Source organism: Formica exsecta, unplaced genomic scaffold, assembly GCF_003651465.1.
Source record: "Formica exsecta isolate Colony F162 unplaced genomic scaffold, ASM365146v1 scaffold352, whole genome shotgun sequence".
NCBI classification, from domain to species: Eukaryota; Metazoa; Arthropoda; class Insecta; order Hymenoptera; family Formicidae; genus Formica; species Formica exsecta.
In genome coordinates this window covers 803824-830518 of record NW_021850773.1, presented here as the reverse complement: position 1 = coordinate 830518, position 26695 = coordinate 803824, and the positions used below count along the sequence as shown (strand labels likewise).

Genomic DNA, 26695 nt, shown 5'->3' with positions numbered 1-26695 from the left:
ATATATATAATTTAAATTTAAATTTAAATTTTGAATAATGAACAAAGAATCTTGTATAATTCTAACAGTCTAATAATATAACTAACGCTTTTATTTTTTTTCTTTCTTTAGATATTTGCTCTCTGATTATTTTAACGAAAAGAGAGATTCTTTTATTATACGAATTTTGTAACTTTCTAACAATAGTTTTTTTAATTACTTCGCCATTTCTGGCTGAAAATATATATCATAATGTTAATAATATTCAATTTTCATACGCGATCTGTTTCAATTCGCTATAATCTCCCTACACAAATATATCACTATATATATTTTCATTACGTAATAATTTCCCTTTGAGATAAAGGACACTCCATTTTCTCGCGCGAGTTTAATATTTACAAAATTAATCGATTGTATCATGCAAAAAATTATCAGTCGAAGGTAAATGGTATCTGTTAGATGCGCTTCACTTTCGGCTTTCATACGCGATTCGTCTCAACTCGCTGCGACTCAATTGACCGGTAGTAGTCGGTGGTCGGCGAGCGAAGGCGCGCGGGCGCGCGAGTCGCGCGGCGCGACGCGACGGCGATCAGCTGACTCGCTCACGTGACTGACAGCGGATCGGCCATGCGTACGCGCGTAGTAGCCGCGACCTACCTCACTCTCCTCGATCCGCGCGCGCGACCCTTCATTCACGAATGGAGCGCGCGCCTGTCATTTTACGAGTGGCAATAACTCGGTAAAAAATCGATGTAGAGACGTGTAACAAAAATGGATCTCCAAGTCTTGCGATAGCGCATCTTTCCATGTACGTTCGTCTCATAAATGCAATTATTAGAATTTTCAAGAAGGGTGGAAGAGTGGAAGAATGTTCAAATATCGTCAAATGTTGGAATAAAGTTTCTTCGATTATGCGAGTTTATTAGCATCTAATTGATTAATACATCGGTTGATATGTAGAAAAATGTTTCAATCAAAATGCGCGAAATGTCTTACGTTATATCTTAACATCTTCAAATTAAATACGTGGCGCAAAAATTCTTTTCAACGCAGACAAATGCATTTTCGTGTGATTCTGCCGTAAAAAGTGTATATATATATATATTTCGTGCTTTGCGGGCAGGCATGTTTGTAGGTATATGGAACTAAGTGGAGCATGAAAACGCGAGCAGGTCGAAAAAAAACTAGGTTGGAAGTTATTAATAGAGTTTGAGCGGGAAGCTTCCTTCTCGCCTCGAAAACTTATTCGAATTACAGGGTTCGTTTGCGTAGCTCTCTCATTTTGCCTTTGTTCGTCAAGAGTTGGAGAAACATTTAAACATGTTTAATTCTAAAAGGCAAACGGTTACGATTCGTAGGACTGTCGTTGCTTCTGCAACAATGTTTCCATTTTATTCATCATGTTTTTCTACGCGTGACACTCTACATAACTTTTGTTACATGCGCACGATCCAAATATTGATACTGCAAATAGTTCGAGAATGCAGCGTGAACGCGAATTGTAGCATGTAGCTAGAAATAAAAGAGAGAAATGCGCGGAATGATCACGTACACGATCGACGATGTATTTTGTTATTTTTTTTTTTTTGGACCTCTTTTTTATTCCACTCGCACACGGCTTTCATCCATGCCCGAGAACGGAAACTCTGTATTTTGCACGAGCCGAAATGTCATAAATATTTCACGCGACGCACGTATATCGCGCGCGCTTCGCGGTTTTATTATTCCCCTCGCAGAAGTTACGCGGCCAATCTTTATTCCCTCGTGGGACTATCATTTTATCCACGTAAAAATGTGCGATCTCTCAGGCAAGTTCGCCACTTTTTTGCTAGTTGACGAATGTGATTTCGCAAGAGAAATTGGATCCAATCGCAAAAATATACACAAACAAAGTAGGTCTGTTTTCTTTTTTGCGATTCATATACACAGAGACTAAAATAATTCAGAGAACTAAATTTCGCGACGTATTATTATGGTATAATGATTTTCTCAATTTATTAACCTTTATATTATGATATATAAAAATATTTCGTTGTGTAAAAAATTAAATATTTATTTAATTATTAGATTTATAATATTTATACAATTTTTTTTAGATATCCAAGACTTTCCAAGATTGATAAAGATATAAATAAATTAATCCATTTACAATTGATTAATTTATTTATATCTCACTGCATATTTTATCGCTGTTGACAGGAAACGTGAAATGGAAATTGAAATTTTGATAAACTTCTTTTTTTCCTCTATCTCTCTCTTCTTTCATCGTCCAAGAACCATTCGTTCGTAATACCGCGCCAGTTCCCAGCATCGGCGAGATATCGCCCTCCGATATCTCGCAGCGGCGACGACCAATGGCGTGAATGTAAAACGAGGACAACGCGTACCGAGAACCTCTCGCTTTAGTGGGGTTGTCAGTTCGTGCCCGCTCCTCTTACACACCAGTCGTGAGAGCGACGTTGGTGTGTCGCGCGAATCTTGAGATGGCGACAAGTTGCATTCTCTGCGAACAACGCTCCGAAGACGCGCACGAGATATCATTCCACGCGTAAGAACTCTATATATTTGAATACGCTCCCCTATATGGTCCTCGTATAGAGGAAATGCAACAAAAGAAAGAGAGAGAGAGAGAGAAAGAGAGAGGGGGGAAGCGTTCCAGCATATGCCTCTAAACGCATGCGTATTGAAAGCTTTGTACAAACCCTGTCAGAAGTTTAACCCGAGTTTTTATTAGAATCAAACATAAATATCTCTGTTCATAGAACTAAGAAAAACTTTCCTATCGGACTTTATCGAGAGAGAAACAATAATCTATGCTTGAGCTATCTCCCTCAGCTGATGTCTTAAATGCCAGTACGCATTCCAATGTATAAAGTTCAATAGATCTATCTATGTGTATGTGTATATGTGTTGTAGATAATAAGAGGGAGATAAATGATATCCAAATGGATCGATAATTTTACACAATTTTTTTGTATATTTTCTGATCTAATTTTCTGTTATTATTTTATATGATTTAAAATACAATTTTTTTAAGATGAATGAATACGGGTGATCGATTGATTAAGAGTGAAATTACCAGAGATGACGCAGTTGTAGATTTCGTAGTAATATTGAATTTTATAATTCAATACACATTTATACGAGGAGCAGTCAAATATAAACCGAACTTTTTCCGAAACATTTTATTCGATCAAAATATTTCCAACACACACCCAAATCGGTTTCGGACACATTTCACTTTTTATGACAACGGAAATAAAAAAATTGCCAATCCGGTGGCAAAAATGCTTAGATTTTAGTGGAAACTATGTAGAAAAATAACTTGGGTGTGCGTTGGAAATATTTTGATTAAATAAAATGTTTTGGAAAAAGTTCGATTTATATTTGACTGCCTCTCGTATATATACACAAAAACTAGTATTGTCTCCCTCCTATCCTCGCGTGTTTCCTTTTTAGTTTTCCCGAGAACGAGGATCGTCGGAAAAGTTGGCTGGACGCGATTGGCAAAACTAATGCGGAAGTGCCTGCTCAATCGTCACTGTGTTCGCGTCATTTCTCACAAAGTTGTTTCACAGGCTCGAGCCTGATGGACAATGCTGTTCCGACTTTGCAACTGGAACCATATATCTCAACGGAAGACGATCGACCGCAGGAAGAATCGGAAACCGGATTATTCGTCCCAATCACGAGACCGACTGTTTCAAAGTAAGAAAATTAATTAAATAAATTATATAAATAATCCATGTTAAAAGTAAAATGATATTTCGTAGCTGCCTGAAATATTGAGTAAATTTTCATATATTGCATCAATGGAAATAAAAAAACTATCAAAGAGAGAGAAAGAGATATCTCTATTTTATATTATCATTAAATCCTCTGTGTAAAAAAAGCTTAGACAAGAGAATTATATAATCCGTTATTTTTAACTGCATTTATTGCATTTTTTTGTACATTTTTGTTATCTCTCCCTCTCTCTTTCCCCTCTTTCTTTTTCCAAATTTCAGATATATATTAATTTGATTAAGGTACAAAAAGTATAATTACAATTATAGCGCGTTCATATAATGTAGCTACAAAGAATAGATTTCGTAAAAAAATTGTGTGCTTTGATGCCTGAGAGAGACAGAAAAAGAAATACTTTTACGGAATTTACTTAGTCTCTTATTCGAGAAAATATACGAGATTGTAATTCAAATTACACGTGAATTAGATGTACTTAATTCTTCCCGGAATTAAATAAACAATCTAACGATTGATTTCTAACATCGATCGCGTCGCGTTAATCGAGTTTCGAGTTTCCCTGATACGTTCAACAAACGCGTTGTTTTCTTTCCTAAGAGGACGGCGTATTCACATGTTGTCGGATGAGGAGATGAAGGAAACGCAGCCGATCAAGTACGTACGCTTTCTCAAGAACGTCAACTGGGACGAGATCTCCAAGGTACCGGCGGAGGCAAAGATTGTTTGGGAGGTGGCGATGGAGGAGTTGAAGGAAGACAATGAAAAGATAAAGCATTTGCAGGCGCATGCTCGCCAACTCAATGCGACTGTTTTAAAACTAAAGAACGCGCTGAAAACGCGAAAGAAAAATAAAACCGCTACCAAAAGATCTCGTTTACAAAATTAGGTTTACAAATACACGCGTTTACACGTTTGTATAAATTCTTTTGACTCGATAATTTTATAAATTTCTCAAAGTTTTTGTAGTTCTGAAATTCCCGAGATCTCAGGAACAGGAACAACCTAGGAATATTTTTAATAATATATATAAGGTTCCCTTTACAAGTTAAAATAAAATTTCTCACAGCTTATAGCTTTCATTAATTTTTTTACGATTTTAATTTAATATAATTAAAATTTAATTTTTTAAGATTAAAAAGGAATTTTTTCGAAGTTTGAAAATGTGTTATTGCTAATTAACTTAAATTTACAATATCTCTCTATGAAAAAGAGAAAGAGAGAGAAAGATTTATTCTCTGTTAGACATTAAAATGAAATTGCGTTTTTTCCATTTCGCTTCTAGCTCTCAGATTTATTTTCGGAACGATCGATTCATTTGCAATCGCGTACGAGAATGGCGAGGCGAAACATTCGAACCGGCTCACTCGGATGAGGAAGTACCGCAATTACGTCGCGCGAATAAGATACACAATTCTCCCTTTCTCCCTATTATGGCGAACAAGGCTAGGCTGGCTGGTTGCCGCTGTTTGCATTCGACAATGCGACTGCACAACCAGACGGCGCGCCGCAACGAAAGCAAATGCGCTCGTCGATGGCGGGTCCCTTTCAGGGAAGACAAATGCGAGCTCGCGCTTGCATTTGCGCTCTCTTCTTCGCGTGACAGTGGTACGCGGTGCGCGTAATACGTTTACCACTGACAACACAAAACCGGGGAAAATATACGGGACGAACGGAGTAAACTAGAAACGGAAGGACGAAAACGAAGAATGATGTGCGAGCGAGATCGCTGTACAAGGGACGAAAACAGCGCTTATTTTATCTTTTACGATGCATTATTTGTAGATTTACGTACTTACTTTAATATTATTAAAGTAATAATAATAATGCGTAGAAGATATAATTACTAATTCGTAATTTACACAGATTGTAAAGCATTAATTTATATAAATTGAAATTAAATTAGATTAGAGAAATTTAATCGTACATTTAATTTTATTAAATTTATATTAACATCATAATAATTAAGATAGTAATACATTATAAATTACAAAAGAGAAAAAATAAGAGGTAGGCTATATAAAAAAATTATATAATTATATAAATATTAAATCCTTTGAAATATTCATTCAGTGTTTTAATAAGATTAACCATGTTTTATTAAGTTGTAACTTCGTGCTTTAGCAATTATCTTTTATATCATCATTTATACATATAATATAATAAAAAAATTATTAATTTTAAAAGATTAAATATATGAATGTGACGTGAAACCTTTGCATTTTATATGTTACGTAAACATTTCTCGAAAGCATGTTGAATAAAAATCGTATTTCCACTACGTTGGTTCGCCTCTCGTACGGAATTTAACGGATGCAGTACGGCATGAAACTATCGAGCGCGCAGGAAGATCGAGGAAGAAAAGATAACGCTGATAGACACGTGGAAAACGAGAATAACAACGGTGTTGGCGCAAGCAGGGGAGGAAGAGGAGGGAGGAGAATCGAAATGGATTCGCGACCTTCTCCCCCAGAGGAAGAGAGGGAGAGAGAGAGAGAGAGAGAAGCTCCGACGTAGTACACTAAATCACCAACCCCGCCGGTACTATCCCTGCGGGATGACGAAGGGCGAATAAAAGAGCGCGCGTGGGTTCGGTCATTCGTTATATTTTATTCACGTTTCATTTCACCCGTGACCGTACGTAAAACACAGCCCGTAACGAGAACGGCAGTGCATCATCGCGCGATGTATTCTCACGTGCAACCGAAGACCCGCGATGATGCATCGCGACATCGTCTTTGAGAAAAAAATACCGGTCCAAGAATCGATGACTTCCTGGAGAGAATAGTAACGGTAATAGATTTTAGCATGAAAAGATTAGATTTGAGTCGTTGAATCGTTGTGGCGAATTAAAATAATTTATATAACTTATAATTAAAAATATCATATATTCAATTACATATATCGTAATTATAGAAAAAAATACACTACATGAATAAGAAAAACAAAATTTAATACATATAAAGTATGAGTTAAGCAAATGAGAGAGAGAGAGAAATATAACTTTTATGTGTGTGATACAATTAGGTGATTTATAATTACGCTAAGAAATTTGTGAAATTTTCGAAGAATTCGGGAAATGATATCTCAATAATAATGCAAACAATTCAGACTTAAAAAAATAAGATTCGGTAAATTTGTATGCAAAACTTTTTACGAGATTTATTTTTGCGCGAGAAGACGTAAAACGTCGCGTATATTTGCGTCCGCACGTGCAATACGCTCACGTTCTTACTTCACGATGTTATAAAGTCAGCTGCATAAAGATAGTAGGTCAAAAGTTTCTCTATTTTCAAACATCGCAACAACCACCGGAAACTAGTTCTTGTCATTCTTCTAACCTTCCAACAGTTTTATATAAAGCATATATGATGCATCACTTTTATCGTCAATCTTATTGGCTGTCAGAAAAATCAAGACATATTTCGCAAAGAGAGAATAGTTCTATTTATATCAAAGAATTCTTTGATATATTTTTATATAGTCAACTTTGATTCTCAATAAATTATAGAAGAGAATTTTCATTTAAGCGATATTAAACTTTACTTGATATTAAACTTTAATGATATATCTTATAATAATATCATAACAATATTTAAAAATATGTAAAATAATCGACGTGCTATTTTAAAATAATATTCGAGAAATTCGCGCAAAAGAAGAAGCATTCTGGTTATTATTTTTCGCTTAACGCGAAGAAAGAATACTCGAACGCGTGAACAATGGGGCTTTTTTGTGCGTTTATTTTTCGCATTTTTTTACATCCTTCATGCCTAACGTGCGTGCATGAAATATCGCTATAAGCTTCTGGCTTATGTACTTGACGAGCGCAACCGCAGTTCGCTTTGCAGGCGGCTGACTATCGAACGGGTTTGCTACTGAAAAGCCAACTTTACTCCGTCGTCGGACTACAAAGTACCTTATCTACTGCGGAACTAAACGGGATGTAGATTCCTGCTCCAAAACTCAAATTTCCGGCATATCGGCGTCTATAATTTCGATTAAAGAGCCATATATAGGGTGTCTGAATCTACTTTAAGTTCAACGTTGAGTTATATTTCAAGATAAGCTCGAAACGAATCTAGCAAGAACTTGTGAAAAGGACAATTCTGAATATGTTTATATATATATTATATATATATATATATTGTGTAGTTCGACGTCTGTTTCCGACACCCCGTATAGTGGATTGCTAATTTCCCCGCAATTCGGCTGGGCAAATATACTATATAACCAAAACCGTTTCCCATAGCCGCACATTCAAAGCAATTTGATATGCTCAAGTTACGATTCTGCGCGGGACGAAGTGACGCGGGTAATTCTAACAATAGTATGTATTGCACAACTTAGTATGTATCGAGAATATTTCGCGTAATTTCAACATAAATAAGGTTTCCCGAGATTGTTCCTGACATATGTATTCGCTTCCAAATTTAGACTAATTCCAGAAGATATTAATAGCATTAATATTATATATAAATATATATTTTTTTTAATTTATCTCACATATATTTAACTCCATTCATAAAATGCATATGGTTGGCAACAAAATGTTGGAAAAATTTGACGAAGAGATTTGACCTACATACCTTCCCCACGAATCATTCTGTACATGCCCTTACGCCGAGCTCGCCAGGCCGTAAATAGAGAAGAGAGAGAGAGAGAGAGAGAGAGAGAGAAAGAGAGCAAACAACTTTTCTAATGTACTCTCAATTGCCGGTCGACACGCTAGCGTTATGTCGCGAATGCAACAGCATCGCCTTAACGCCCGCAGTTACGATAGCGTGCCCGAAATTTCGAAATTTAAACGTTGCGCGAACGACGCTTGCTCATGCTGCGCGATTTTACCCCTGCCTGATAACGGTCCCCTCCATAAATCTGCCAGTACTATATTGCCGAGAGTTTTACGATCAAGATAAATCGCTCGTGCGATTTTCGCCACATGTGTACGAAGGGAGCTCGAAGGATGAAGCAGTCGATGAACGTTATAATCCTGTGCGATCGGATAATTCTTGCTCCTTTTTCCGCTTTATTTCAGTTTATAGTAATATATCTACTTTTAATATTATAATATAATTTATAGCATATTTAATTTTTAATAATTCTGATCTGTGCTTTCTCTCTTAAATTCATATAATCGATAATAATATTAATATTAATATATCTGTTGGATTGTAATTTAATAATATTTTGGAGGCTAATATTTCAAACGGATTATAATTCCGATAACTCTTTTGCCGCATTTTATTTAAATAAATTTAATCTCCTAAAGATGTATGTTTTTTTTTTACAAAAAATAATAATATAATACTTGAAGAGTCATATTTTTTATAGAACAAATACGCATGTATTACAGAAACAGAAGTCGCGCTAATGCTATTTAAATACCGTGTAATTAACGTAATCGTGTGTGAACATTAAATGTTGCGAAAGAGAGGATGCTTACCGTACATCTGCTGAATCCCATGCCGGTCATCTTCCGGCAGCTCGTAGTTGGGGCTCAGTCCTTGATACCAGGGATACATGAGAGCACCCTGGACTGAGCTGTGCGCCAGTCCCAGGGAATGGCCGAATTCATGAGCGGCCACCGCGAACAGACTGGTGCCTGAAAGAGGAAAGAATAGAGGAGAGCTATTCAAGACTCGCTTATCTGCATGGTATAACCTCCCACTCATGCTCGTCCATGTTAATCGCAATATGTGTGAGGATTCCGCGCATGTGTGCGCGGAATGCGACGCAAGAAGGGTGGCATTACAGATTCGCATACAGGGCCACGGAATTTTTATGCACTACACGGTGGCGAATATCTCGCGAAGGCGGAAACATGGCAATTAGCTGTTTAGTAAAATACAATAATTAATATTAAGTTACAAAGTTTATATTGTATTGACGTTAATTTATTTATATTAATAATACATATTATGAATTATATCTATATATATTTATAATTTAAATTTATTCAGAACTAAGAATGCCTCCTTATCAAAATGTTGTAATTAGCTTAATTGAAGCAAATTTCTGGAAACCAAGAAGGAAATATAGTGTCTTCTTACTAAAATAAAATATATAAATTAATCTCAATATAATATTCTATTTTTCTATAGTTTACACATGACAGAGACAAGATGCTGTTCATTTTTTAAAGGCCGAATTTAGGAGGACATACTTCTTTATAAAATTATGCAAATTAACAAAGCTTATCGCGCAACTACATATGTTGTATATGTAAAATATAATTTATTAATTTAACATGCTGCATTTTTCAAAAATCAATACTTGGATGTGTAATATCTTTTTATAAAAATGCTTAGAAATTGATTTTAATCTTAATGTCTTATTTTTCACGATTGCTTCGAAGGATACTGCCTCACGGAAGAGAGAAATGTGTATCGGAAACTTTTCCGCGTCCGCGTGCCGAATTTTCCGGGCAATTGCATCGGAAATTGCCGCCAGCGCCGCGGAATCTCCGCCTTCGTTCCGTTTCGTTTCCATTCGATTCCAATCCGCGTCGGAAAAACTACGTTTCCAGATATGGGTTAGAATTGTGAAACGATCGCCGATATGAGGATTGCCGTTGCCGGAAAAATTGATAGTATCGCGAGTCGTCGCTTGTATCACCGGGAAAAATCCTCGACAAAATTTCACGAAAGATCCTAAATTTATATATTTAGTCTTCGTAAAGAATATATAACCACCGTACAATTTCTTCTAGCTATATAGATTTTCTAAAAAATCATAAAGTATTTATAAACAGATAAAATTTCTATGTGATATTTTTATGAGATATAAAAAATCTCTCCTTAGATAAATTCTAAAAAAATTCGAGATTTAATAAAGAATTGACAAAAAAATTCGAGATTTAATAAAGAATTCAGATTGTATATTCATTTATTTATTTCCTTTATATAAATAACGCAATTTGTGAACTCTACAGGCTTTATAAGTGATAGGGTTTATCGTTCATCCGGGTTTCTCTTGAAATTTCCACTGCGAGTGTCAAAATATTACCGGGCGAATGTGCAGTATACCGCAACGAGGAAACTTACGCTATATTTTGCGGACGTCTTCTCTTTCTTCTTGGGTTACTATATTCATTTCTCGCGAGTTAAATACACAAGAGACGTGACTAAAGACGAGACAGTGAGATTCTTAAGTCTTGCAAACTTGCAACGTGTACAAGAAATTATTCGATACTTTATACTGTATAGTGTTAAAGTTAGTCAATGAGTTATTGCACGAATAAATTTGATAAAAAGGAACAATAAGTACCTTTATGTATTTATATATATATTTACACTTTATATTTGTTATAAAATAAGATTTTTATTCATAAAAAAAATTTTATTTGATTTAAAGACAGATCCTTTTTTCAAGTTTCTATCTTTTACACGAAGACTTTGAATATTTAGAATGATTTTATAAGTATACACTGAGAAAAAAAAGTTGACTTGATTTAAAAATCCAACTAATTACTATTTCTTTGTATTTCTTTAATTGAAATATTTAAATATTTAAGTCAAATATACATCGTGTTAGATTTAATATGTCGTATTTGACTTAAATATTTAAATATTTCGATTAAAGAAATACAAAAAAAATAGTAGTTAGTTGGACGAATTTAGTCAAGTTAAAAACTTTTTTTTCTCAGTGTATTTATTGCGGTTTGCCAAGCTAATTGCAAACTCAACTGACATGTGGTCAGTCGAAAGCTATTAGTCTAAATGACTGTCGCAGTATCGTAGTATCGCCTTACACGCAAATGCTTAATAATTCTCGTTAAGCAAATGTCATTAATGGTGAGCGGGCCTTCGCTTTAAATTAACCCGGTTACAACGAGAGACAAAGAGAGAGAGAGAGAGAGAGAGAGAGAGAGAGAGGACGATATACATCTTGGACAGAGAACGAATGTAACTGATCCGCGAGCGGCGTTCAACCAGTAGTTATGTCAGTTATGAATTGCTAATGTCGTCCCTGCAGATTTCATCGCACTATCTTTGCAAATAACGGGAAACTAGGCTACAGTTAGATTTGCGAATTACATTGTGTGACTGACGCTTTGCGGGAGGTTTCAGGTCGCTCTACAAAAGTCACTAATAGCAATCAAAGGAAATATTGTATATTTCTCCTTTTTTTTTTATTTTTCGAGTTAGAGAGGAACGCGCGGATCTCACGGGATTTTTTATAAGTCTCGTAAATTTCGAAGCTTGTGGAGACAAATTACGGACGAGAAGAGAAAGAGGGGAAAAACGCGGAGATTTTAATTTTTTTAACCGAAAGTGCGCGCATATAGCTTTTGAGATTTTAATTCTCTTACAAACATTCGCGCTCGCAACGCTGCTGTCGAGACCTTAATTCCTTTAGCCACAGTACATCGATATCGCAAAAGTCTTCTGATTCGATCAACGAGAAAACCGACTCTGATAACTATCTTACCGAAATCCAACTCGACGTTTATTCAGAACTTATATACAGGGCGTTCCAAAACTGCGACTGCTCTTTTCAGCTTCATTCCATGATCAACTTACAAATAATGATTTCTTTGATAATATATATAAATGATATTATATTATATAAATTTTCTTACTTCATGTTTTCCAACTAATTTAACAGTATTAATAGTTTTTTGACATTTTACTTTAAATAACTTAAATTAACAATAAAATTAAAATTCCCCTCCCTCCTTATAACACGAATCAAAATTTAAGAGAGTGATTTACTTAATAATTTAAATTGTATTTCAAATTATTCTTTGATATTATTTTAGCTTATATGCTATAGTAATTAAAATTAGATTAAAAGAAAAATGTATTCTCTGATGTTGAGTATTTTTATTTTTCCTCTTGTCACAATCGAACAAAAGAATTTAAGCCGACAAATCGGAACGCTGCGATGCCAACACGTAGTCGAAATTAGCAATTTGAATACGCATGCAATGGCTGTTAATGGAGGCTGTAAAATCCTGTGGCGATGCCGCAGTAATGTACGATGGTTATAACTATGCTAACGGAAACGTGAACGTGCCTCACGCTAAGCTGGCGCAATATTAACGACGTCATACAAAATTCGAATACCTCGATCGAAGGAAAGGGATCGAGCCCAAATAATAATAATAATAATCCCATTAGATATAATCGCGCTCAAGCAAATCCGACTTCCGATATCGGAACGATTCAATTAATTAATACGGCTGATTAATAGCTCGAACGTGGCGGCAATTAACTTAGCTTTCCCCTCTCCTTTAGGAGTGATAGAAAATTATCCGACGTCTTTGTCGACACGAGACGGCGTTTACAAGACGTTTAAAGAGGATTTATGAGCGCGCGTTGCTGTTGCTGCTAATGATAAGCGAACGATGTTATTATTAAGGGTCTCGATTAAAGTTAAAGTTTCGCTGAGAAAATTTCAACTCGCCGCCATAAGAGTACATAGTAATGATCGAACTTTAAGCGTCTAATACGTTATGGCAAAAGTTTTGAAACGCTCAGTCAAGTAAAGCTTCTCGGCTAATGGAAAAAAAGATTTGGGTTCAAATAAAATTATCACAGTTAAAAGGAATTTTTTAATATATGATAAAAGAGAGTGTGTAATAATACATATATATATGTGTGTGTGTGTGTGTGTGTGTGTGTGTTTGCGCAATTATATTCCAATTTACTTTTCGCAATCTTTTCCTTCGCTTTCCGGAAAATTATTTTCGCAGAAAATAAATCTTCTGACAATGAGAGTAACGAGAATTCCGTTTAATTTTTTCTCGCATTCTTTTAAGATTTTGTTCTAAAAAGCTGGCTTCAAAAAAAAAAATAAATAAATAAATTTAAATTGTTTATATACATATTTCAATATTACCTTTAAAATTTTTAGTATAATAATTAGTTATGTGTCTTTAGTATTTATGCAATAAATTGAAATGTAACTTCAGAAAAATTTCGCGGTATTAAAGAAAGATTACGTTTTGTAAACTACAGGATTCGTAGAGATTTTTTTTAAAACTTTCCACCATTTCCTCGTTCTCTGTTGATTTTCGCGCTGTAGCAATTTTATTTCCACGAAGCGATTCTGCTCGAGAGCAAATTAGTTCTTGCCGAGGAAAAAGCTGGTACCGCGGATTGTATTTCACGATGTTCATTCGCCGTCTCTTGAAACTTCCGGCTGCAGAAAGTGGAGTATGACGTGACGTAGCGCGAAGAAAGTACAGAAACGTATTATGCAGAACGTCGCAACGACGTTGCGGTAATGCGGTAAAAAGCGATACAGATTTTGTTGCTGCGCTCGAGTTGCACTCGAGGTGAGCAACATATCGACTGAAATATTTCACGTCGTCTTCTCCGCGATACCCGCGATAAATCATCAGCCGCGTGTACAAATCGCCCTTAATTATTCTCTGCTAATTACCCTTCCTCCAATAATGAATCAATGAAACAGAACCTACCCCCGATGAAAATGAAAAGTAATTAAACGCTTGCAATAAAGAACAGGATCCATTTTGTTACAGAATAATCGTCAAAATACATTACGTACAGAATCATTCGACCTAAAAAAACGTCAGAATAACATCTGTTAATAAAATCCGATATTATATAATTATCTGCTTACAAAATGCAAAAAGAAAATTGCAAAATTGAAATTAATAAATGTTTAGCTGAAAATATCTACAAGACATAATTATATCGTTTTAATGTAAATTTTCTTTTTATATCTTTAACAAAATATTATTTATGAAAAAAGATAACGATCATAAGGTACTTTAATTTATAATTACAAAGAGAAATATAATTATTAATAATAGTATATGTAGAGAAAAATAAGAGAGAGAGTAGAGCTTGTAATACGTAGATTTAATAAATATATTTTTCACGTAATATATTAAATATTATATAATTATTAAAAAAGCATCTCGTATTTCAACTCTAAATGAGAAATCGCAAAAGAAAACACGCAACGAGATCTATCTCGCGAAATAAAAATCTAAGAGTTGCAGCACAATCGGGAGTCTTGCGTGTCGGTTAGTTAATTGTCATCGTAATCACTCGACGATTCGCGACGCGAATCACGCAATTAAACAATCTTGAAGCAAGTATGAAAGACGAAGCGAATGGATTCGCTTTCTCCCGTCCACCTCTTCGCGAGCGACGTTGTCGCATCGTCTCGATCGTGCACTAATTAAACACAAGCCGACCCATTAAGGAAATACCGTTAATCATTCCAACAGGTTGTCTGCCGCGCCTGGCTTGCCCTTTCTTGCTCATTCTCGTTAAGAATCGTTGCCAATTATAATTACATTTGACATATTCGACTGAAGAAGTTATAATGATAAAAAAATAAGAATAATGAAAAAATGCAAATATTACAATTAATTCTGCGTAAAAAGAAGTTTTTAATTTAATAAAAAAGACGAGTGAAAATAATTAAATAATCATACACATTTAATTCAAATATGTACTCTTTGATACAACACGTGCGATTAATAATTAATATCGGTAAATATATTATATGCATTTGAGAAAAGTCCTTTGAAAACAAAGCGATTCTTATTGCGTTAGACGAGAGAAGGGAACACGACAAAGAAGAATCGATAAAGGAGGCTCGCAAACACTATTTCGAATATTCTCATATGCCCTTCATGCGCATACCTTTATGTACCATAGCATTTTATATCGATCCTAACGATATAACGGCGGTTTTGATAGAATCGAAGAACTGCTTTCCCGAGTCATCCGGATCCTTTCTTTCCGGAGACGTGACCGCGCGTCTTATATCGGGTGGTTGATTTGGCGCGCTGCCAAAATGCGGTTAGCTCGATAGTTGCGTGAAAGTCTATCGCGGGGAATGTTGGAAGAGGAAACATTTCGTACAGTTGGTCGAACTGTTAGACTAATTTTGCCCGGAGCATCGATACGAATCGAGCAGTTCGGGCAAAAACAATTCGAGCGTGAATAGTATCCATCGCAAACAGAATTAAGTATCTTCCGCTTGTTCCCTTCTCACTCATCGCCCACCGCTTTACTTTGCTACTTCAACCGAGTTCGGAGTCTAGTTATACGAGACAGGGAGAGAATGTTGCTAAGCGAACTTAAGTTAAGCCCATTCAAATCGTTCCTCGACCGGAATCAGAAAATTCCTGATCCACTCACCTTCCTCGTTGCTATCGTCCTCCAGCAACCATATCTCCTCCTCGTCGAAGTGAGCGTCCCCGCCGCGATCCCTGCCCGGGAAGAACGCGTGCGCCAGGATCTGACCTCTGCCATCGAACGGATATCCATCTCCGTGATAACCCCTGAATAATGCGCAGGGAATATTACGTGGCGTTTTACCGAACGAAATTATTGGCCGTCGTGAGTTTGCATTCTATATACGGCTACTGTGGAATTATGTCACGGAATTTTCGCGTGGAATTACGTTACAATGTTATTATTATTATACTGTACACAGAATATCATGTCGTGCAATATAGTGGAAATTGAACGTAACTAATAGCTGGTAAAATTGCTCCAAATTTCGTATCAAAACTGGAATTTTCAAAATCTCTGGATTCCCATCACGATTAAACATCAAACTCATGATTTTTAAAATTATCTTTCCTTTTTACTTAATATATATGTATATATAATTTTTTTATTTAGCAAAGTGAATTTATCGTAAAACTTATTCTTTCTCTCTTCTAATGTAAACATTTTTAATATATAAAATAATTTCTCATTACATAAATCAAATAAAAATATATAATTAAATTAATTATAAATTTCAATTTATATATTAAACTCACCGATGGAAATAGACCAGAATATCAGCGTGGTCGCTGTTGATCTCCTGAAAGGTGAGCTTCGAATTTCTGGCCCAGAGGTCGAGGGCCTTGCTCAATTCCAGTCGGACCCCGCCTGTGTCTAGACCGCTAGGTTGCTCGGATCTCAGACTGCAATAGAAACGAAAAAAATGTCCTCTTGTGAAAAATATCGATTAATCGATTAATCGGCGGCAAGGGGGACGTATGGCAACATAAACAGGGAACATTTACTCAGCGTTCACCAAGACGATTTTCGATAAACGCTGAGCAAACCCTGCTGATCGATTGCACCCGCTTCGGCTCTCAAGTGTTTGCCTTATTTTATCAATTACCTACATGCGAACGCTACGTAAAGACGAAGGAAATGCGTCATGCTCGCGATATTTTAAGATTGTCAACATTAAAGATGTTAGATGATAAAACAGTAAATTTGATCGTATAATAGTGTCCCATTTCACATTAATAAATTTGAATTTATATTACAAAATGGTGTAGCAACTTAGGTGTTTTAATTAATATGCAATAACATAATATTTATACTGTGTATATTTTAATCTGTACATGATAATTAATATAAAAATGAAGTTATGATTTCCGCCGTATTTTTATTAATTTGATATATTTTTTTCATGGAAATTTTGTTTATTTTTCCTTCAAATATAAAAAATTTATTTTTAATTTATATTATTGTTCATTAAAGAAAATGTGAGCCCTTTACATCGGGGCTAATTTCAATTTCGAATGTAATTTCGATGCGGGGAGAAAACAGTAGTTCGCTTTAGTCTCGCTCGGTTAGCTTTAAATAACGAAATCTTTCATGTTTCTAAAGTAGCCTACAGTAAATAAATCATATTACGAACATAAACTTTGCAAAGATATATAATTAAATCTCGTTGAAAAGCAAAATCTTTCATCCTCGCTTATTCATCGCCGCAATTTTCCCGATTTAAGTCGCCCTTCCGCGAAACTTCGCAATTACGTGGCGCTTCGCGCACAAGAAACCGCTGTGTCGTTCTCGGCGAGTTTACTATTTACACGAGAGGTCGGAAATAAAATAGTCGTAACTTTCTCGCGGGAGACGCGAGTATTTCGTCGAGTTCGGCAAGGTACGGAAGATACGAAAAGTTTTGCAGCTCGAGAGACGGGGATCACCTCTTTTTTTTCGGGAAGCGCTCCAGATAACGCGCCCAAATAACATTTGCGTGTTCGCGAGTCCCTGAGACTGCTGGCTTCTGTGTCAAGATTTTGACTTTTGAAATAACCAATGAATTAATCATACATAATAATTTTACAAGAGAACTTACTTCAATACGCTTAATAATATTATTAAATATGCTCATCTATTTAGATTTCAATTTTTCTAATCTATCAATTCAATTACAATTCTGCAATATTCTTATTTTATTAAGTTATTTTTAATAAATATATTACTTCTACATATATTTTTATTTAGACCAAAGTTTCGCTTTGGTTTCACTTTAATTATAAATTTTATTAAAAATGTTAGATTTATTTTATTATACATTTTATTAAAAAATATGAGTTTTTCAATTCATTTTAATCATATAACTTTGCTATTCGTTTAATTCCGATCGATTTATTATACAAACGAAAAGCATCGCGCACGTCAATATCAAATGAAACGACCGCGCATTAACTCTCATCCAACTTTTGATGAAGCGATTCAAATCGCTTCAATACGCGCGATTTACGTCGACAGAAAGCCGGCCACCACGATTTACATTATTAATGGCCGTCCAACGATAATATCGGAAACGGGATCCGGCAATACCAACGATGATGATTACGTGTCGCCGTGGCGCATCATCGCTCGTCTCGTTGCCTATTTTACTAAAACGATCAACGTATCGTTTAATTAGACAAATCGATTCGACATTGATCGATACACTTGGACGTATTTCCCGATAAGCGAATCGACGCGTTTCCAATGCGATCTCGCGCGATTCGGGTAGCGTTCATGCAACTTCCTGTATAGTCCTCTCCACTGACGAGAATACGCGCAACAACTCCCATCGAATGGCTGCAAATATGCAGTCTGATTCAATTAACCTGCGCATCCAGAAATTTTGAAAAAAAAAATTAAATTTTTGGAGATATATATATATATATATAGGAGAGTTTAAAGAAAATTAAATCCTTTCTTGGTATATGTGTGCGCATGTTTTTAATACACTCTAAAATTGAACTTTTTAATAGGATATCTCCCTCTCCTTTCCTTTCTCTACTCGAATCATGTAAAAAAAATTTCTTGAAAATTTTCAGATCTTTCAGGTCTTTTTGTTTAAAATTCCAGGTATAAAGAATATTTTAAAGATTTTATGATTGGTGCAACTTTTTAAAATAAATTTTTTATTATATACGTTTTTTCTAATGCTCTTTACTCGTACGAAGGAGAACATAGAACACAGAATCACTTAAATTTCAAATGCTAGCTTTGCAAATGTACTAAAAATGAACTAAATAGCTTTCGTAATGTAAACATTTTTCACTTGCACAACATTTTCACATTTTTTTCATTACAAAAAAAAATACAATAAAAAGAATATGTACTGCATATTCAATATTTTACAAAAACATTGAATAATACAATATAAACAGAGGAATAGATATATTTACAATATATTTTAAACACATAATTCATAAACTGGCTTATCGGTGGATTGCAGATTACTTACAATATAAGAACAAAATTATCAGAGAGAGAATTTGTTAAAAGAATTCCCTGAGAGTTTCAATAAAATTCCACGAGAATTCCCTAAATTTTTCAAGTACAAAAGAAATCCCTGAGAATTCTAGGTTTTCCATTTTTTACATGGAATAGACACTGTTTAAATTTCTACATATGTAGAAATACGTTTCGAAAATTTATCTCGCATCGCTCTCGATTTCGAGCTTGAAATTACGATTCTTCGCAACGTTCAAAAATTTAATATAAAAACTTTCTATTTGCGTGCACGAAAGAAATCTTTCGCTTGAAACGGCGAAATTATCGGAGTGACTTTCATACACGCGATCGGTTCAAGTATACGGAATAATAGATACATTGCGGAGTTTGCGACACGCAAACGCGATGTACAGGATGGTTGCACGATTCCATAGCGGAGAAGGATATCATTTTCCGATATAAATTCGCTATCGATCGCGTCCCCCTTCCGCATCGTTCTCGAGCGAGTCTCTTCTTCCTCAACGAGCGACACACATGCTGCGCTGTCTTTTCATAGTATGGCGTAACATGTCTTTGTAATATGCAAAAATAATAGAAGCTCGTGATAGAGTCAGGAAGAAACATGGCCCGAGTAGAACAGAAATAATTGAAAATCTCAAAAAGCAAAAATATGTGATGCAAAATTTTCGAAAAAATAATAAAATTTATAATATTTAAAATAAAAATTTAAATAAATAAATAAATATAATGCGAAAGTGAAAAGAAACCTTTTTCCAGTAAGTGCTTTATGTAGAATTAAAATTTTCTTAATAATCCTCTTCTTTTATAGTAAAGTAACCAACGGCTATAAAAATTATATACCAGTAATTGAGTACACTTTATGATAGATGTAGCTCATTGGTTAAAAAAAGTTATATCATGCCCAACGAATAAAATATTGAAAACGAAAAGTAAAACTTTTGCTCTTTAAATCGTCCCGTATCTGACCTATAAATGAAGAAAAAGGAATCAAGCGCGCGCAATACACAGGCAATTTAACGCCCGTTAGACAGCCGACGGAGATTAATGGATGAATAGGCGTTCAGACAAATAAGTAAATTGATAGTTACAGCTCGCCTAAGATAAAATGGGCCAATGTTCGTTCAGTTCGAAACGAGCGTATTCTGCTAGAGCGCCAAGTGAATTTTCTCACACACTACCCGTCTTAATTTAAGTTCGTTTAGACATTGATATAAACCTTAAATGAACGCGCAGTCGAATCAACGTCGATGGTATCCATCGGCGTCAACATTGTAGACAGACAAAATTTTTATCGTATTCTAGAAAAAAATTTGCTAAAAGTACATAATAAAACATCTGCCAAAATATAATTTAAAAAATTAAAATAAAAAAATATTATTTACATTTAGAAATAATATTTGAGAGCCTGTCTAAAACTGTTAAATATGCCTCTGGGAGACATTCCGTGTCTGTTTGCAGATTTAAACTATCCTTTTAAAAAAATAAAATAAAGAAATAAAAAATAAAAGAATGAAGAGAGAAAGGTAGAGGGAAAGAAGCATATTTTATACAATCTCAAGTGAAAGTCGTTTTTATCGTAATGATACTATAATTGTCGTTACAAATTTTCTCTCTCATCCTTCGATTTCTCGATATCGCAATTAAGCCTTGATGCAAGTTATCGCGTTTCATCCCAGTTAGCAAGTCATTTATCGATTCATCGACAAGTTATCTTCATGAAACGATTTACTTCGAGAGTAGCTGCTGCATCTATATACCGGATGCGTTTAATCTCGCGAATAACCGTATCCGCGTACGCGCCATTAATATCGCGCCTTCAATATCGTCTCGTATTCATTCCGCGACCAATCGGTAATGAACATCGAGAAGCGTGATTGGTATCGCAATAAATATCGTTTGCATTGAAAATGTAGCCAGTAACGAGGGACACAGTACACTCGTAAATATTTCCAAACACGTTTGCTTTATTAATGGTTCACAAGACCAGGTGAGAGAACAACGCGTATTTCGATCGAATTATCGCATTAAATGATGGCACGCGCTACAGGATTATCCTGAAAAATCGATCAAATATTTCATCGGCGTAATTAACATTAAGCGCGATCAAATTCCGCGCAGAATTTCAGGCCGTTAAATGCAGTCGAATGATCCGCAATTAACATAGATATGACGAAATTACGTTGTCTTGTTCGATTTTTATTCGTATTAAAACAAATTTCTCACATATACAAAAATGTTCTATTAATTTTGAAAAGAGTATAATAAACCACCTTATTAATGCAGCTGAATTTTCAAATAAGACAAATTTTAATTAAATATTTTTTAAAATATGTATATACATTCTTAAATATAACATATTAAACAAAAATTAATATAATAAAAATATTACGAAATAACGCTACTTCTTTTTCATATATTGTTACTCCTGTGCTTTCTTGTTAACTTCGATGCACTTGCAATTCCGCTCTGTGATTGAATTTTCGATATTTCGGCAAGAAAGGATCCTCGATTATCTTCGAGGATTAAAAAAAAAACCAAATTACATATAAAGCGATTTAGCTAGCGGCTGGGTGAGAGTAATGTGGTAGATACGAGAATGATGCAAATTTTGCGGTGACAATAAGCTACTGGGAGCAGTACAAATTTAGTAAACTTTGGTTGTGTAACACCCCCGTATAACAAGGTTGCTTCTCCCTTTCCCTCTCCTTGAACCGTTTGCCTCAGAAACTTTGATGAATGAACTTTACAACAAGTCGCTATTCGTACTACGTATGCCACCACATACGCTACCTTTTCGTAACTCTAATAATAAGATCGCGTGAGGGCGAGGGAGAACATTGCTCGTTTCTAGTTTCTATTTTAGAAACTCCAGAAAGAAATAAAATGAAATGTCTATAATATCCAAAAAGAAAAAGAAAAGATTGAATCGGTCAATAAAGATAAATCTTCAATTCATTGTGGCAACGAAATGTTAATATTTTTTTTTTTTTGCTACAATGTACATCATGTGTGAATTAATATAAGATTACATTATATACTATATATGTGCGTGTGTCATTTAATTATGTTTAATAATGACTACAAAATATATAAAATATATAAAATTTAATTCTCCGCGATATGATTTATTATATTAGTAGAAGTAAAGACCTCACGTGTGTGAAATGTCAAAAGCATTTCGAGATATTTCCTTAGATAACTATAGTGTGTGTTTGCACTCTTCCTATATATCCTTTTCTTTTATGGTTACTGAAAAATATGCGAAAATTCAATTACTCCGGATAGGACGAGTCCTGTAAAAATGGACATTTTCTACGGTGGGCACGAATTTTCGAGCGAAAGACACGGCCCAGTTCGCTCATAACCGTCCCAGCTGCGTTCGCAATTTTCTTTATTCGTGACTTCGTAAATTTCGCTGACAAGCGGCACGATATGGTTGTTTCTTCCATCCCCAAAACACGATCGTAATTTTAATATGATTTAGTCCTAAAAAAGATACAGTAGCGGTCGATTTTTCTCAAAATACAGCATGTGTTTTGTCCTTAATAGATTTTGTATGCAAAATGTAGAGAGAAAAAAAAATTGAAAAGCAAATTAATAAACAAATTAGTATAAAAACAAAAAATTTAAAAAAGTTATAGACAGGCAAATGTTATTTTTCTCGATATAGAATGTACGCACGAGAGACATAATAAGCTTCTCGTTTCCTTTTCCTCCTATCATTAATTGTAAGACAAGATGCGAATTCGTCAAAAAATTCAAATGTTAAGAAATTATTTTTAGTTACAAATGACTTGCAATCTCTCCGTGAAGTATATTAATCGAAGTTACGAAATAATCTTCATCAGACAGATTAAATTGCGAACCGGGAAACTGAGAGAATTGTATGTATTCGTGCGACAATAAGAAGTCGCGATGAAACGAATAAACCGGAAAATGGAACAATAGATCATCCGAGGATATTAATTTTCCAACTCTATTTCGCCGGCTTCATTTTCGCGATGCTTTTACATTCGCCTAGTATAACACTAAAATTAGCATAGACGCGAATGCACGAAAAAAAAATGAAAGAAAATTCGAAATAACTTTTTTTCTTTTTTCGCAGATGAAAACCGAATGATCCGGAGAGTTAATTAATTAATGAGATAATTGACAAAGACATATTTTCTCGTTCTTTCCACGGATCGCTCCAATTTATCCTATATCCATTTCATGAAAAATTAAAGATTCTTTTATACTTATTTTTATACAAAAAAGAAGCATTTGTATGTCATATAATTTAAAAATATACCAATTATCTGAATTAAAAAATCTTCAAGTGATTATTAAAATCAAATATTTTAACTTATTAATAAAATTTTATGACAATATTCTATATATATAATTATTATCCTAAAATGTGTATAACAAATTTAATGGTATAAATATTTTCAAAAAAAAGTCGCAAAATGTCTTCTAGGGAGAACAGTTATATATAGATTAATTAACGATAGAGAGAGAGAGAGATCCTTTTTATAATAAAAGAGAAAGTTACCAAGGTAGATAGTAATATAAAGTACTCCTTTTGCACTTGACAAGAGAGAATCAGGCGAAAAATATTACAAAGCGCTAAGAAAAGCAACCGTTACATCGAGTGAAATTAGCATGCCTACCTTTTTCTCTCGTAAACGAATGCGAGTTCTTCTCTTTTTCACGATGCTATTAAGCGCTTACGAGAGAGGGAAAAACGGCAGATACAAAGTGCAACTGAAAATGTATGTACGAAATGAAAAGTTGAAACAAAAACAAGCAAGATGTGAAGGAACGACGGTGCAAAAACATGAATAATTAGGTCGCTTTTACGAGCACTCTTCGCGGCTTTTCAGGCAAGCAAGTTTGATCAATCGCGAATGCCGTATTCGCATCAATGCGCCGCTAATTAGTGCACATGCATGCACCGCAACACCCACATTAATTTTCAGTAAAATAGCGAATTGTAATGCATATTATTCGACATCAATAATTGTGTCGCGATAAAACAATGTCCATGTGCATCGTGGCTGGTATTTACGATAGAAAATTACAAAAATTGTGGCATCGACTCGAACAAAGTGTCAAAGCACCCGTCAAATGATTGATAACAAACAGCATAAAATTTAATCCTATAAAAATAATTCGAACCGATGAAAAAATACAAATCTCTAAAGTTTTTCGAAAAATTTATGTAGAATTTATATAATATATATATTTATTCTATCATTAAATATGTCTTTTTTATATGATATTACTACAATTATTGCACGAGCAAATTATAAACTGTATTCTCCGATTGAAAAGTTTTGATGTCACCCGTCAATAATTTCTATTTTCCTCTCGTTTTTTTTTCTCGCGTTTTGGACTTTTATTTATCCATTATTCGCGCAGATCGGGGGAATATGTTTGACGGCGCGAAATCCGGCTCTCATTCACCGTCTCTTCCGGCAGTGTCGAATGATATTGTTTAAGTTGTCGCTCGTGTGCGCGACAGCTTGTGAAGCATCATCGTCCGATTTTCAAAGCGCGCGTTATATGTACCCCTTCCTCCACTCGCCGCTCGATATTCGGTGGCAATTGCCACCGCGAAACGTCCCGCGGATCGTCCGGAACAGATGACAACGCGCGGAGATTGGCGATGACAGCACTCGACGTCCGATGACAGACATTTCGCGTGGAGAAAAATTAATTCGTTTACTTCGCGGAAACAGGCGATTAGAAAGATTCGAGAGTCGTTTGACGTAGGTGTTGCGCGATTTTCCGACAAAAATTTTCCGAAAGAGATACCGTCATCGTCGAGTGTTTTACAAATTCTCGATTCGAAAAATTTCGCGCAATTGATTAGAGAATAAGCTATAGAGAACGCTATACTCGAGGAAGGATATCGAGGAATATAGCGGGACTAATTCGTGGAGAGATTACGACACTTGACATCCGTTCTCGAATTAATACATCTATTGTTAAGCGATCGCGTCGATATCCGACACGGCCGACACTCGATCGTGTCGTGATGCTGATGACACTTGGTGCCATGCGGACTCCTATTTCCACGGGTACTCGTGATCGCGGTCTATCGAAAGCTCTTTCTCGCCCGACGGGAATTGTGGACGACAGTTTAGGATGGTCGAGTGCCTCGCCGATATCAAGACGCAATTGACGGCTCGGAGGAGTTCATAAATCAAGCGAATCACCGATCTGGGAGGGTAAATAAGGGGAAATAAAGAGGGACAGAGATATAACGGAAGATAAAGGCAGTTGCCACGCGCGCGCAAACGACTTCGAGGACCTTTGACAGCGATTCTATTCAGCGTGTCATCGAACAGACATAAAGAGATAAAAAAGGAGAGATGAAGAGATCGAGAGACCTTTCATCTGAACTGCCTCGCGATTACGCTATCGATAATCTCGTTCATGTGGTCCGAGTGTGTATGTGTGTGTGTGTGTGCCATTGTCAGCGTTTATTGACATGCTTTTCCATAGCGAGCGCGTTGTGGATAACGAGCTTGAAAGGCTTCGAATAGCGTCGAAAATTTGATCCTCGTCGAAAATTTGATCCTCGTCGTAATTTTGGTGCGTCGTTGTTTAATTGTTCCACGAAAAAATAAAATTGCCGACGTTGCGTATGGTCACTATTTTGTGTAAGATTAAAAAACGGCGACATTCTCATAACATATAATTCTCTTGATGTATAAACTATGATTCATATTATTCGTTAGGAAGATATAACTATGAGCGGTATGCGAATTTTTTTGGAGGTGGTTTTACTCGAACTCTCTATATTTCCTGGAATTTTCCGCCGCGTTGCGACCCCAGTGGAATTTCCTCCATCCGTATATCCGTATATATATCGTTCTCTCGATTCAATGAGAATCGATCCAATTATACCGAGACAATATTAGGAGGACTATTCGACGTAATATCGCGACCGCGTTTGTGCGGATAATAATCGCGACCATATGGATAGCTCCTGCGACCATGTGCTCGGATTAATTAGTATGCGTAATATTTTGTAAAATGAAGTCTCTCTCCCCGTTGGTCGCTCTCTGTGCAGGGTATAAAATGAGAGTGCCCTTAAATGAGAGTTCGTTCATACGTATGTCCGGGCTGCGTAATCTCGGTGAGGATTTCAAACCGCAGTTTATCTACAATGCAGGGATTTACCTGAACTTTTACGATCAACCGCATCGACCTTCCATGTCGACGATTACAGCCGCATATTAGTGAAGTCGCATCGAAGCTTTACTGGACTCCCCACGATGCGGAAATAGAGTTTTTGCACGTCATCGCGCGTATGTACAATTCATTTGTTACCGAAACGATTGCTCCGATTCTCCACTACAATAGATCAAGATTAATATTTTAATCAAACGAATAATTTTGTCTACTTCCAAATGAATAATTTACTTTATAAATATTGACAAATTAAAAATTTAGAAGACAGAATTTAATTTCTAATTCATAATATATAATAA

At 35.4% G+C, this 26695-nt stretch overlaps 2 protein-coding genes across 4 annotated transcripts in view; one reads left to right on the top strand and one right to left on the bottom strand.

Annotated features, from left to right (window-relative positions):
• The window catches only part of LOC115238622 (matrix metalloproteinase-2), a 173940-nt gene that overhangs the window by 25939 nt on the left and 121306 nt on the right, over nt 1-26695 (bottom strand). For all 3 annotated transcript variants that reach the window (XM_029812611.1, XM_029812609.1, XM_029812610.1), the window contains 3 exons: nt 16487-16633; nt 15855-15997; nt 9170-9328 (listed from right to left, as the gene is read on the bottom strand). In XM_029812611.1, coding sequence (XP_029668471.1) covers nt 9170-9328; nt 15855-15997; nt 16487-16633 — 449 coding nt within the window. The remainder of the gene's footprint in view (nt 1-9169; nt 9329-15854; nt 15998-16486; nt 16634-26695) is intronic.
• LOC115238624 (THAP domain-containing protein 1-like) lies at nt 853-6518 on the top strand. Its single transcript, XM_029812613.1, has 3 exons — nt 853-2530; nt 3442-3690; nt 4324-6518. Exons 1-3 carry the CDS (start codon nt 2466-2468, stop codon nt 4610-4612), a joined length of 603 nt encoding a protein of 200 aa, XP_029668473.1. The 5' UTR covers nt 853-2465; the 3' UTR covers nt 4613-6518.

What these genes read in the sequence shown, in the direction of transcription:
- LOC115238624 (XM_029812613.1), top strand. Translation starts at nt 2,466, where the DNA reads ATGGCGACAAGTTGCATTCTCTGCGAACAACGCTCCGAAGACGCGCAC. An exon ending in CACGAGATATCATTCCACGC is followed by an intron (nt 2,531 to 3,441) that starts GTAAGAACTCTA and finishes TTTCCTTTTTAG; the next exon opens with TTTTCCCGAGAACGAGGATC. An exon ending in ACGAGACCGACTGTTTCAAA is followed by an intron (nt 3,691 to 4,323) that starts GTAAGAAAATTA and finishes TTCTTTCCTAAG; the next exon opens with AGGACGGCGTATTCACATGT.